The 13,959-nt window shown below is 40.5% G+C and overlaps 1 protein-coding gene across 1 annotated transcript in view; it reads left to right on the top strand.

Moving 5' to 3' along the window:
- Positions 1-291: 291 nt before the first annotated feature.
- The window catches only part of CTNNAL1 (catenin alpha like 1), a 62,832-nt gene continuing 49,164 nt past the window's right edge, over positions 292-13,959 (top strand). Inside the window, exon 1 of the mRNA XM_042911824.1 lies at positions 292-479. Within this exon, the coding sequence (XP_042767758.1) occupies positions 357-479 (123 nt within the window). The 5' untranslated portion in view covers positions 292-356. The remainder of the gene's footprint in view (positions 480-13,959) is intronic.

The following is a 13,959-nucleotide window of genomic DNA, read 5'->3' as shown; positions in this document are numbered from 1 at the left end:
CCTCGGTAAGAGGCCACGTGGCCGTGGGAGCCTGGCAGGTGTCTGGTTTAATCAGCCCTGGCGAGAGAGAGAGAGAGAGAGAGAGAGAGAGAGAGAGAGAGAGAGAGAGAGAGAGAGAGAGAGAGAGAGAGAGAGAGACGGGGCGGGGAAGGGGGACAGAGACTGACCCTCTCGCAGGGCGAGAGGGCGAACCCTAGACCCGAGCGCGCGGGGGCGTGGCCTCCGGGGGGCGTGGCCCCCGCGGGGGCGGGGCCTCGGGGCGGCGCGGGTGCATTGCCGCCGCCGCGGGCGTGCTGGCTGGCGGGCGGCGGGCCCGCAGTGGCGCGGTGTCCCGGCTGCGCGACGGGCCGAGCGCTATGGCCGCCTCTTTGGGCCCGGCCGGCGTCGGCGGCGCCGGCCCGTCGGGCTTCGCCTTCGACTCGGGACTCGAGATCAAAACTCGCTCGGTGGAGCAGACGCTGCTCCCGCTGGTCTCTCAGGTAAAGTGGCATCCGGAGCCGCCCCTCGTCTCCCTCCGGCCGCGGCCGCGATGGCGGCGGCCGCTCGCACGGCCCCGGGGCCGGGTCGGGCCCGGCGGGAGGCAGCCGCTGCCCCACATTCCGCACCGGGACTGCGGCGTCGGGTCGGGCGGCCCGTCTGAGGCTTGGGGGCCCGCCTCGGCCGCGGCGGCGGCGTTGGTCCCGACCATCCGAAATCCGGCGGGGAGGCCGCCTGGGCTGAGGGGCGGGGAGCCCCCCGCCGACCCGAGAGCCCGGCAGGCAGGTGCGCCGCCCGGCCTGCCCCACGGGACCCGCTCGGCTAGCCCTGCCCCTCCCCCCGGGCCCGCGAAGCCCTCCCCCATCCCCGGCTCCCCGGAGGCCCCCCACGTTTGCATCCCCAGTGCACCCCGCGACTGCCGGCCGCTCCGGCTGGGGCATTCCTGCCGGCCTCCAAGTCCGGCGTGCGCTCCCCGAGGCCTTTGTCCCCTTCCCTGCGCGTGTCTGCTCGCTGGGCTCCCGGGCACCCCGGGCCACCCTGCCTGCCCCTGCCCCTTAACCTGCCGGCTCGCTTCAGGCGCCCTTTGTCTGGCCTCGTTGGAGTGAGGTGAAGCACTGTCTGATAGTTGATCCGGATGCACATCTTTTTGCCCCAAATCCCGTCTGGGATGTATGCTTTATTGTATTCGTTGGTCATAACACAAGCCCGGAATCAGCTAATTGACGCGCCGAGTTTTAGAGAACTTTTTGTTCCTGGGAGCCGAGTTCTACGCAGCCTGAGGGCTAGAATTCCTCACCTAGATCTTGTTGAAATGTGCCAGGCTCCGTGGAGAGGGAAGAATTCTGTGCCTTCAGGAGCGCGTTGGCGATGTGTGACTCACAACTAGATTGTAACGTCTTGATGACTCACGCTGCTATTGCCAAGACTTTAGAAGCACTGGGAATCCTAAAGGTTATCTGACTCTAAATTAAAAAAAAAAAAAAAAAAAAAAAAATTCTTTCTTACAGCATCCTTTGCACCTGGTCACCAGGCTCCTGCTTCAACATGTTCAGTGATGGGGCGCCTGTAGCTGTTCCCTAGAATTTTAAATGCTGTCTCTTCTCCATCCCAGCCCTCCACATATTTAAAAATAGCAGTCACACGTGTCTCTAGATTCCTGTTATGCTGATTAAATAAACAGCTCCGTTTTCTTTACCTGTGCTCACTTTTAGCCTGGCTAAGCCAACAGTGAATGAATACAGCTGACACTGCTCCTTCCTCTTCCCTTCCTTGTCTGGTAGAGGCCCTGACCACCGGGAAGGAAGGTTAGGATCGGTTAATGATGTCTGCACTGCCCTCCTCCCCCAAAGAATGCCACCAGTACAACCACAACCCAAAATGAGAACTAGGGGAGCAGTTTTAGGAGAGAGATAAGAGAGCGGTTGGAGTTCAGCTTGATAGTATTTGATCCACGTACTTAACAAAACGTGTGTGATGTGTTAGGCCATGTTTTAAGCACTTTGTAAATATTAATTCCTTTCATTCTCATAGCAATCTTATGAGGTAGATATGTGTTTATTCTCACTATATGGGAGAGGAAACTGAGGAATAGTGAGGCTAAGTAACTTCCCCTGGGACTTTGAACTGTAAATGTCAAACTGGCATTTGAACCCAGGCACCCTGGTTCCAGATTCAGCGCCCTTAGCTACACCATATGCTGTGTTCTCTCTAGAGACCAGAAACAGTGATGAGGTCAGCTAGTGGTAGGTACAGGGAAGAGAGTCCACCGTGGAAAAGCAAGGTGGAAAGTAGTTGTGATTTGGAGAAACGGTAACTTTTCACAGTAACCCTGTTAAAAATGTATCGGTTCTGCAGTTCTGCATTGTGTAATTCTGGAATGAAAGAGGGTGGAGTGGAGGAGGAAATGTGTGAATGTGTGAATCCTGTGAATTGCTGCTGAGAGTTAACTACAGGTCAATGCCACAGGGGGGAAAAATGCAAGCTTTTTAAATTTTTTTCTTCCTTGTTAAAGATTGATTCAGGGTCATAGCTGAGGTTCTGCATCCCACATGTGATGTATCCACAGCCTTATCTTTAGCACAGTACCCTAAGTGACATTCCTGATGATTGACTGTACTCAATAAGTAAAAGTTGAATTTGCTCAAAACCAAATGAATAAAGCATGGCCAAAAATACTGTTAACAAAGCAGGGGAGTATGGAGTAAAATTTAGAGTGATTTTTTAAGTTTCAGTGAGTATTAGCTGATTAACACTGCAGGTCTCTAGAAATTCAGGTCCAGAGTCTCATTTTCTAAGGATGCTGCATTATTATCCAACTCATGTTTCACCATTTTATCCCCAAGAATATTTAAGTAAGCATTTATTGTATACTTACTAGCTGCTCCTGGAGGGACTTGTAGTCATGTTGGGAGACAGGATCTGTATATATTAGCACATGCTTAGTGTCAAATTAGCAACATCAATAGTAAATGTTCCTCAGAGGAGGCATGGATGATTCGTGAACAGTGCCAGAGAGGAGACAAGGTCTTGAGGTGAACAAGACTCACAAAATTTAGTGAGTTTTAAGCATATAGTTTCTATTCTGATATCATCCAACCCCTTCCGACTCTCCAACTACAAAGTTCTGGCTTACTGGCCTTATTCTAGGAATGCAAGGTTGAGTCAGTATTAGATAAATGTATATAATTTTCTGCATTCACATATTACAAAAGATATATGTTCTTATTAGTAGATACAGAAAGAGCATTCAATTAAATGCAACTTATAATCATGATAAAAAGCACTTAGCAAACTAGTAATAAAAGAAAACTTCCTTATAGAGAGTATCCACAGAAAACCTACAGTTAAAATTATAGCAACAAGTCAAATTTAAAACAGACATTTCCTTTAAAACTAGAAACAAGAGGAGAGATGTGTGCTATTGCAGCTTTTAGTCAGCACTGTGCTGGAAATCCTAACCAGTGCAATGAGATAAGAAGTGAAAGGTGTAAAGATACAGAAGGAAAAAACAAAGCTCTTGTTTTGATAAAATTATCTACATAGAAAACTCAAGAGTCTACAGATAAATCATAAAAATTAGGAGGCTTCGTAAGTTCACTGAATGTAGTATACTAAAGTCAACTGAATTTCTCTAATAACAAAAAAGTAATTCTAAAAGAAGCCTGTTAGAATAAAAATGAGGTTCCTAGGAGAATGGATATATATATATATATATATATATATATATATATATATATATATATATATATGTATATATATATATATACAAACACACACACACACACACACACACACACACACACATACATGGCCAAGCCTTAGGAAAAGATTTTAAAAAATTTTTTGAAAGCCAAAGTAAATGGAATGAAGTGCCGTGTTCATGACTAGATTGACTCAATATTTTCACCTTTAATCTATAAATTTAACACAATTCCAGTGAAAATTTCAACAGGATTTTTGAACAGAATTTGATAAAAAGTAATTATAACATTAATATAAAAGAACAAAGAGCCAAGAATAGCCAGAAGAGAAACAAAGTGGGAAGATTTCAAGACATTATAAAGCTCTCATAATTAAGACAATAGACCAGTGAAAGGGAATAGAGAACCTAGAAACAGATCCACATATATGTGGAAAATTGAGAAGTCACAGAATTGGCACTGCTGGTCTGTAGGGAAAGGAAAAACTTTTAAAAAATTGGGCTAAGACAATTGGTTATCCAGTAACACATGACTTTGGATCCCTGTCTCACACCATATACAAACATCAATTCCAGATGGATTAAGGACATCAATATGAAAGTGAAAACATGTAACAGTTTTAGGGGAAAAACAACTGGGCAGTATCTTTACCACCTCATGCTGGGAAGTGATTGAGTAAAAATTCTAAGCAAAGGTTGATAAATTTGACTCCTTTAGAACGAAGAACCTCTGTTTATCAAAACTGAAAGGATAAGCCATAAAGTGGAAGAATGTGGCTGCAACACAAATCACCAGTGAATGATTGGTAGTACCCAGAATAAATCAAGGATTGCAATGAATCAAAAACAGAAAGATTACCTAATAAAGATTGGTAAAAAAATCTTTACCACAGAAGAGGAAACTGATGGCTGAAAGATATGTTAAAAGATGTTCAATTTCATCAGAAACCAGTGAAGTACAAATTATGACCACAATGAGAACAAGTATTGGTGAGGCATGTGGAGCCAATGGGAATGTCAGTAGTAAATCACTTTGGAAGACAGTTCAATGTCATCTGAAGTTGAAGGTGGATAGTACCTATGGCCCAGCAATTCTCCAAAATCCATACGCTTAGAGAAACTCCTGAATGTGTGCTAGCCATGGATTGCAATGTTGACAGTTTCTTGTTTGTTTGTTTGTTTACTTTTAATGGCCCCAAACTGGAAACTGCCTAAATTCTTTTAACAATAGGATGTTTAAATAAGTTGTGCTATGTTCATACAGTAAGGTACTATGCAGCAGTGAAATGAATGAACCACAGCTATAATTATCAGTAAAAAATACTGAAGGCTCAAAAACAGGCAAAATGAAACCATATATCATTAGGGATATAACATCTGTGCAGTAGTTATAGCAAGGAAAAGATGAGCACAAAATCAGGACAGTGGTTTCTTCTGGGGAGAGGGAGGTGGGGGGTGTGGAAACGGAGGGGCCCTCAAGGCATGTGGATTGTCAGAGGTACTGGTAATGTTGTCTTAAGTAATGCTGGTTGCATATGTGTCTTCCCATGTCTTTGTACCATACATATATATCTTATATATATACTCATTTGTTAGATATTTTCTAAATCAGATAGTTCTTTAAAAAGCCCTGGGCTAGGTCCCAAACACATTTTTTCAGAGCAACTCCCCACCTTCTTTAATAATCACTTTATTCTTCCTGTCAAAACCCCCACTCCCAGTCTTAAAATGTTTTTATCCAAGGAAGGGAACAGGGATATCTGCCACATACTCCACCCTAGTGTGGAATGTTATTCTACCACCCACTAGTCTTTTCCTGTCTGTGATAGATTTACTGCATTCACCATTGGACAGACCCTTCGAATTTCTAAGATAGCTCACCCTGTCTTTCCATTTCTCTCTGTATTGTCCTGGAGACTTTTCAGGATCCTTCTCTCAATAATTGAAGATGAATAGAGTACATATGAGGCCCTCTTTGCTGATTTATGTATATGAATATGTGTGTGTGTTTTTGGTTTTTTTGTTTTGCAAAGGTAAAACATATAAAGTAAGTTCTACTTCTTTTAAAGTACCTCCCATGATTTGGTGTGTTTTCTTCCATTTTGGTTTCTATAGCTGATTAGCGAATTTATTTTTTAATTTAATTTATTTTATTTCAAAGTAGGCTTTGTGCCAATGTGGGGCTTGAACTCACGACCCTGAGATCAAGAGTCACATACTTTACTGAATGAGCCAGCCAGGCACCCCTAATTTTTATATCTAATAATTTTAAGAACTCACTACTGAGTTAAGCCAAGAGATGAACTTCTCTGTACTGGGTTGGTTCCCTTAATTTCAGGCCCATAGAATTAAGCCATTGTTCTTTTATCTGGGCTGCTACCAATTTTTTTTCTTCCTGGTCTTCACTTGCTTTCTGGCTTCCCCATAAAATAACTAAACTAAGTGCCTGGGTGGCTCAGTTGGTTAAGCATCTGACTCTTGGTTTCGGCTCAGGTCATGATCTCACAGTTCGTGAGTTTGAGCCTTGCATTGGGCTCTGTGCTAGCAGTGCAAAACCTGCTTGGAAGTCTCTCTCCCTCTCTCACTGCCCCTTACCCACCCTCTCGCTTGCTCTCAGTCTCTCTCAAAATAAATATAAATAAACTTAAAAAAAAAGAAAAAAAGTAAACTAAGAAAATCCAGTTCAATGAAGAGATTACTGTCAGCTATTATAGAAAATAAGAATGACATCATAAACATGAGGAAATAGAGATTCTAGAAATGTCAGCTGTGTAATACCTAACAATTATGTAGTGCTTACTATATACCAGACACTATTCTAAATACTTTCTTTAATTTAGTAATGTATTCCCCACAATGACCTTGTGAAATGTACTATTATTATTCCTGTTTTTACAGACAAGAACATGGACTTGTAGAAAGCTAGATGACTTGCCACATGGTCACATGATACAGCCAGGTTTCAAACCCAGGCAAAGTAAGCCAGAGTTTGTGCTTTTAACTGCTAGGATATACTTTGTTGGAGATTGGTACTTGTTGACACCCTTTGTTAGAAGGTATCAAGTAAGCACTAGTTCTTTCTTTTATTCCACGCAGAATTCTTCAATATGTCAGATCTCTTTCTTCCCCATGGGCTGCCTTTCTGCCCTCTTTTTTCCGGTTCACTCAGGCGTTCTCTCGACTCTGGTATGAGGGCAACTTCAGGTTGTGACTCCCAATTTAAAAATATGCCTCCTGGCTTTGCAGAATAATAGCTGAAATTTTATTTGGCACTGTATTTTACAAGGCACTCTCACCAGCTATCTTTCCTCTGGTCTTTATCATACTCCTGGGTGGACAGAAGCAATACGGTTACTAAAAGTGTAGGCAACTTTCTCCTTCTGTGACCTTGGGTGAATTCTTTACTTCTTCTAAGTTCAGATTCTTTATCTATAAAATGAGGATAATAATAGTATTCACCTCATAGAGATGTAAACATTGAATGAATTAATACATATAAAACACATAGGATAGTGCCTTAGTGTTAAATGTTAGCTACTCTTATTTTTCATATGACAAGGAAATTGAACTTTTATCTCAGTTTTGTAAAACTGTGTGTTTAGGTGTGTAGATATATAAAACAAGACTGAGAAAAATTATGGCAAAATGCTCACAGGGTAGTGTGATTATGGGTAATTTTTTGTTTCTTCAGTCTTTCCTATATTTCTCATTTTTAAAAAACAGTCAACATGTATAACTTTTTTGGGCCTCCTTTTTAAAAAGTTTGAGAATAAGGACATAAATCGACCTTTTAATAAAGAATTTTATAAATTGACTTGGCTTCTGTAAATGTCAGTTTTAAATGCACACCTCTATTTGGATTAAACATTTTCTAGACTGCTTCAAGTAAAAGGAAGGTAGCCACACCTAATTTTGCACTGGGTAGGATGCTGGAAATGAAAGCAACGTGTGTTTCAGAACTGAACAAGAGTTGGCATTTTAGCCTAATTGCAGGTCTTTTCTTTATAATTGAAAATTTAAAACTTTTGGTAATAAACACAACTTAAACTCCTGTCCACTCCAGAGGCTTGTCCAAGTTAGTTGTTTGGAAGAGCCAATGGTGGTTAAGTCCTCTGTTCTTTAGGTTGTACTAAGAATTCCTTAGTGTTTATCAGGTGTGGAATAGGACCAAAGACTCCTAAAGACCACACACACACACACACATACACACACACACACACACACACCCATAAAACTAATAAATGAATTCAGTAAAGTTGCAGGATAAAAAATCAGCATGCAGAAATCAGTTGTGTTTCTATACACTGATAATAAAATATTTGAAAATGAAATAAAACAATTCCATTTACAGTAGCATCAAATTTAACCAAGGAGGTGAAAGATCTATAGACCGAAAACTCTAGGACTTTGATGAAAGAAATTGAAGGAGACACATAAATGGAAAGATATCCCATGTTCATGGATCTGAAGAATTAATATTATTAAAATGTTCATAACACCTAAAACCATCTATAGGTTCAGTGAAATCCCTGTCATAATTCCAATGGCATTTCCCCCCACAGAAATAGAAAATTCTAAAATTTGTATGGAAGCACAAAATACCCCAACTAGCTAAAGCAATCTTGGGAAAGAAGGACAAAGCTAGAGGTATCCCACTTCCTGATTTCAAATTATACTACGAAGCTATAGTAATTATATGATGCTGACATGAAAACAGATTCATTGTCTAATGGAACAGAATCAAGAGACCAGAAATAAACCCATGCATATATGGTAAATTAGTATTTGACAAGGGAGCCAAGAGTACAATGGGGAAAGGATAGTTTCTTCAATAAATGTTGTTGGGTTGGGGTGCCTGAGTGGCTCAGTAGGTTAAGCACCTGACTTTAGCTCAGGTCATTATCTCGTGGTTTACAAGTTCGAGCCCTGTGTTGGGCTCTGTGCCGACAGCCTAGAGCCTGGAGCCTGCTTTGGATACTGTGTCTTATTCTCTCTCTGCCCCTCTCCTGCTCAGGCTGTCTCTCTCTCTCTCTCTCTCTCTCTCTCTCTCTCTCTCTCTCTCAAAAAATAAACATTAAAAGAATATATTTTTAAAAATGTGTTGGGAAAACTGGATAATTACATCCAAAAGAATGAAATTAGACCCCTTTCTTAACACCACTCACAAAATTAGCTGGATATGGATCAAAGACTTAAATGTAAGACTTGAAACTGTAAAACCCCTAGAAGAAAAGAGAGAAAAATCTCCTTGACTTTGGTCTTGGCAATGATTTTTGGATATGACACTAAGAATACAAGTAACAAGAGCAAAAACTAGCAAGTGAGACTATATCAAACTAAAAACCTTCTGCACAGCAAAAGAAACAACCAACAAAGTGAGAAGACACCTACCGAATGGGATAAAATATTGGTAAGCCATCTATCTGATAAGAGGTTAGTATCTTTTTTTTTTATATTACATATAATTTATTGTCAAATTGGTTTCCATACAACGCCCAGTGCTCATCCCAACAGGTGCCCTCCTCAATGCCCATGGGGTTAGTATCTTTAATATTAAATAGGGAGCTCATACCACTTCATGGCAAAAAAAAAAAAAAAAAAATCTGATTTAAAAATGGGCAGAGGAACTGAACAGTTTTTTAAAGAAGACACACAAATGGCCAACAGATGTATGAAAATACGCTCAACATCACTAATCATCAAAGAAATGCAGATCAAAACCACAATGAGATATCACCTGACTTAGATTGGCTATTATCAAAAATACAAGAAAACAAAGTGTTGGTGAAGATGTGGAGAAAAGAGAAGCCTTGTGCATTGTTGATGAGAATGTAAGTTGATACAGCCACTTTGGAAAACAGCATGAAGGTTCCACAAAAAAATTTAAATAGAACTATCATATGACTCAGCAATCCCACTTTTGGGTATATATCCTAAGGAAATGAAATCAGGATCTTGAAGAGAGATCTGCCCTCCCATATTCATTGCAGTATTATTCACAATAGCAGAGAGATGGAAACAATCTCAGTATCCTATTGATAAATAGATGGAGAAGATGTGGTATAAATTTACAATGGGATATTATTCAGCCATGAGAAAGAAGGAAATCTGGGCATTTGTTACAACATGGGTGGACCTTGAAAGCATTATGCTAAGTGAAATGAAATACATCAGAGAAGGCAAATACCAAATGATCTCACTTATATGAGGAATCTACAGAGGTCAAACCCACAGAAACAGAGAGTAGAATGATGGTTGTGAGGGCCTGTGTGGTGGGGGAAATGAGGAGATGTTGGCCAAAGGGTGCAAATTTCCAGCTACAAGATGAATAAATTCTGGGGATCTAATGTACAGTATGATGACTATAGTTAACAACTTTGTATTAAATACTTAAAAGTTGTTGAAAGAGTAGACCTTAAATGTTCTTATCACCACCACCACACACAAAAAATATATGAAAGGTAGTAGATGTTTTAGCTAACTCTGTTGTGGAAACATTTGCAGTTTATTGTGGAATCATTTGCAATATATATATGGATCTACTCATCACTTACATGTAAGTTAATCTCAGTAAAACTGGAAGAATAAAATATGCCTTTGAATCAAATTGACTGTGAATCGTGGCTTTACCTCTTAATAGCTGTGAGACCTTAAACAACCATCTTTTAGTGTCAGTTGCCTTATCCGTAAAAAGGGGATAAAGTAGTGCTTACATGCTAAGATTGTGAGGATTAATTTAGATTGTTTGTGCCTGCCACGTAGAGATGTTAGTGTTATGCCAGTGCGCCCTGTTTCTTCTACTACAAATTAGGGGTCATCTTTGACAACACCAGTCTAATCCATCAAGCAATCCAGTTTACCTGTTTTCCTTCATCTTGACTATTGTCACCTTGTTTCAAGTCAGCATCATCTTTTACCTGGACTATTGCAACAGTTTCCTAACTGGTCTTCCCCCTTCTGATTTTGCCACTTTATCAATCCACTCTTTTCCCCGAAGAGAGTGTTCTTTTAAAATAACATACATTTGAAATTGTGTTAGTTACTTACCATTGCAAAATAGACTACCTCAAACTTCATGGTTTAAAACAAACATTTATTATCTTAGATTCTGTGTTTCAGGAATTTGTGAGTGGCTTACCTGCCTGCTTTTATTTATTTTTTTATTATTTTTAATATGAAATTTATTGTCAAATTGGTTTCCATACAACACCCAGTGCTCATCCCAACAGGTGCCCTCCTCAATGCCCATCACCCACCGTCCCTCCCTCTCACCCCCCACCAACCCTCAGTTTATTCTCAGTTTTTAAGAGTCTCTTGGGGTGCCTGGGTGGCTCAGTTGGTTAAGTGTCTGACTTCAGCTCAGGTCATGATCTCATAGTCCGTGAGTTCGAGCCCCGTGTCAGGCTCTGTGCTGACAGCTCAGAGCCTGGAGCCTGTGTCTCCCTCTCTCTCTGCCCCTCCCCTGCTCATGCTCTGTCTCTCTCTGTCTCAAAAATAAATAAAAACATTAAAAAAAATTTAAGGGTCTCTTATGGTTTGTCTCCCTCCCTCTCTTTTTTTTTCTTCCTCTCCCCCATGGTCTTCTGTTAAGTTTCTCAGGATCCACATAAGAGTGAAAATATATGGTATCTGTCTTTCTCTGTATGACTTATTTCACTTAGCATAACACTCTCCAGTTCCATCCACGTTGCTACAAAACGCCATATTTTATTCTTTCTCGTTGCCAAGTAATATTCCATTGTGTATATAAACCACAATTTCTTTATCCATTCATCAGTTGATGGATATTTAGGCTCTTTCTATAGTTTGGCTATTGTTGATAAGTGCTGCTATAAACATTGGGGTACAAGTGCCCCTATGCATCAGCACTCCTGTATCCCTTGGGTAAATTCCTAGCAGTACTATTGCTAGGTCATAGGGTAGATCTATTTTTAATTTTTTGAGGAATCTCCACACTGTTTTCCAGGGCGGCTGCACCAGTTTGCATTCCCACCAACAGTGCAAGAGGATTCCCGTTTCTCCACATCCTCACCAGCATCTGTAGTCTCCTGATTTGTTCATTTTAGCCATTCTGACTGGCGTGAGGTGGTATATTAGTGTGGTTTTGATTTGTATTTCCCTGATGAAGAGTGACGTTGAGCATCTTTTCATGTGCCTGTTGGCCATCTGGATGTCTTCTTTCGAGAAGTGTCTATGTTTTCTGCCCATTTCTTCACTGGATTATTTGTTTTTCGGGTGTGGAGTTTGGTGAGTTCTTTATAGATTTTGGATACTAGCCCTTTGTCTGATATGTCAATTCTTCAATATTACTTTTCCCATTCCATTGGTTGCCTTTTAGTTTTGTTGATTGTTTCCCTTGCAGTGCAGAAGTTTTTTATCTTCCTGAGGTCCCAATAGTTCTTTTTTGCTTTTAATTCCCTTGCCTTTGGAGATGTGTCAAGTAAGAAATTGCTGCGGCTGAGGTCAGAGAGGTTTTTTCCTGCTTTCTCCTCTAGGGTTTTGATGATTTCCTGTCTCACATTTAGGTCTTCCACCTTTATTTATTTTGAGTTTATTTTTGTGTATGGTGCAAGAAAGTGGTCTAGTTTCATTCTTCTGTCCAGTTGCTGTCCAGTTCTCCCAGCACCATTTGCTAAAGAGACTGTCTTTTTTCCATTGGATGTTCTTTCCTGCTTTGTCAAAGATGAGTTAGCCATACTTTTGTGGGTCCAATTCTGGAGTCTCTGTTCTATTCCATTGGTCTGTGTGTCTGTTTTTGTGCCAATACGTGCTGTCTTGATGATTACAGCTTTGTAGTAGAGGCTAAAGTCTGGGATTGTGATGTCTCCCACTTTGGTGTTCTTCTTCAATATCACTTTGGCTATTCGGGGTCTTTTGTGGTTCCATACAAATTTTAGGATTGCTTGTTCTAGCTTCGAGAAGAATGCTGGTGCAATTTTGATTGGGATTACATTGAATGTGTAGATAGCTTTGGGTAGTATGGACATTTTAACAATATTTATTCTTCCAATCCATGAGCACGGAATGTTTTTCCATTTCTTTATATCTCCTTCATAAGCTTTCTATAGTTTTCAGCATACAGATCTTTTACATCTTTGGCTAGGTTTATTCCTAGGTATTTTATGCTTCTTGGTGCAGTTGTGATTGGGATCAGTTTCTTTATTTGTCTTTCTGTTGCTTCATTATTAGTGTATAAGAATGCACCTGATTTCTGTACATTGATTTTGTATCCTGCGACTTTGCTGAATTCACCTGTCAGTTCTAGCAGACTTTTGGTGGAGTCTGTTGGGTTTTCCATGTGTAATATCATGTCATCTGTAAAGAGTGAAAGCTTGACTTCATCTTTGCCAATTTTGATGCCTTTGATTTCCTTTTGTTGTCTGATTGCTGATGCTAGAACTTCCAACACTATGCTAAACAACAGTGGTGAGAGTGGACATCCCTGTCGTGTTCCTGATCTCAGGGGGAAAGCTCTCCGTTTTTCCCCATTGAGGATGATATTAGCTTGGGCTTTTCCTAAATGGCTTTTATGATGTTTAAGTATGTTCCTTCTATCCTGAATTTCTCAAGGGTTTTTATTAAGAAAGAATGCAGAATTTTGTCAAATGCTTTTTCTGCATCTATTGACAGGATAATATGGTTCTTTTCCTTTCTTTTATTAATGTGATGTATCACATTGATTGATTTGCGAATGTTGAACCAGCTCTGCAGCCCAGGAATGAATCCCACTTGATCATGGTGAACAATTCTTTTTATATGCTGTTGATTTTGATTTGCTAGTATCTTATTGAGAATTTTTTTGCTGGGTCTCTGTCTGGTTTAGGAATCAAAGTAATGCTGGCTTCATAGAATGAGTCTGAAAGTTTTCCTTCCCTTTCTACTTTTTGAAACAGCTTGAGAAGGATAGGTATTATCTCTGCTTTAAATGTCTGGTAGAATTCCCCAGGGAAGCCATCTGGTCCTGGACTCTTATTTGTTGGGATATTTTTGATAACTGACCCAATTTCTTCCCTGGTTATGGGTCTGTTCAAGTTTTCTACTTCTTCCTGTTTGAGTTTTGGATGTATGTGGGTGCTTAGGAATTTGTCCATTTCTTCCAGGTTGTACAGTTTGTTGGCATATAATTTTTCATAGTATTCCCTGATAATTGCTTGTATTTCTGAGGGATTGTTGTAATAATTGCATTTTCATTCATGATTTTATCTATTTGGGTCATCTCCCTTTTCTTTTTGAGAAGCCTGGCTAGAGGTTTATCAATTTTGTTTACTTTTTCAAAAAAACCA

This window comes from Panthera leo, chromosome D4 (genome assembly GCF_018350215.1).
Source record: "Panthera leo isolate Ple1 chromosome D4, P.leo_Ple1_pat1.1, whole genome shotgun sequence".
In the NCBI taxonomy this organism is placed as follows: domain Eukaryota; kingdom Metazoa; phylum Chordata; class Mammalia; order Carnivora; family Felidae; genus Panthera; species Panthera leo.
This window is presented reverse-complemented; position numbering and strand designations above follow the sequence as displayed.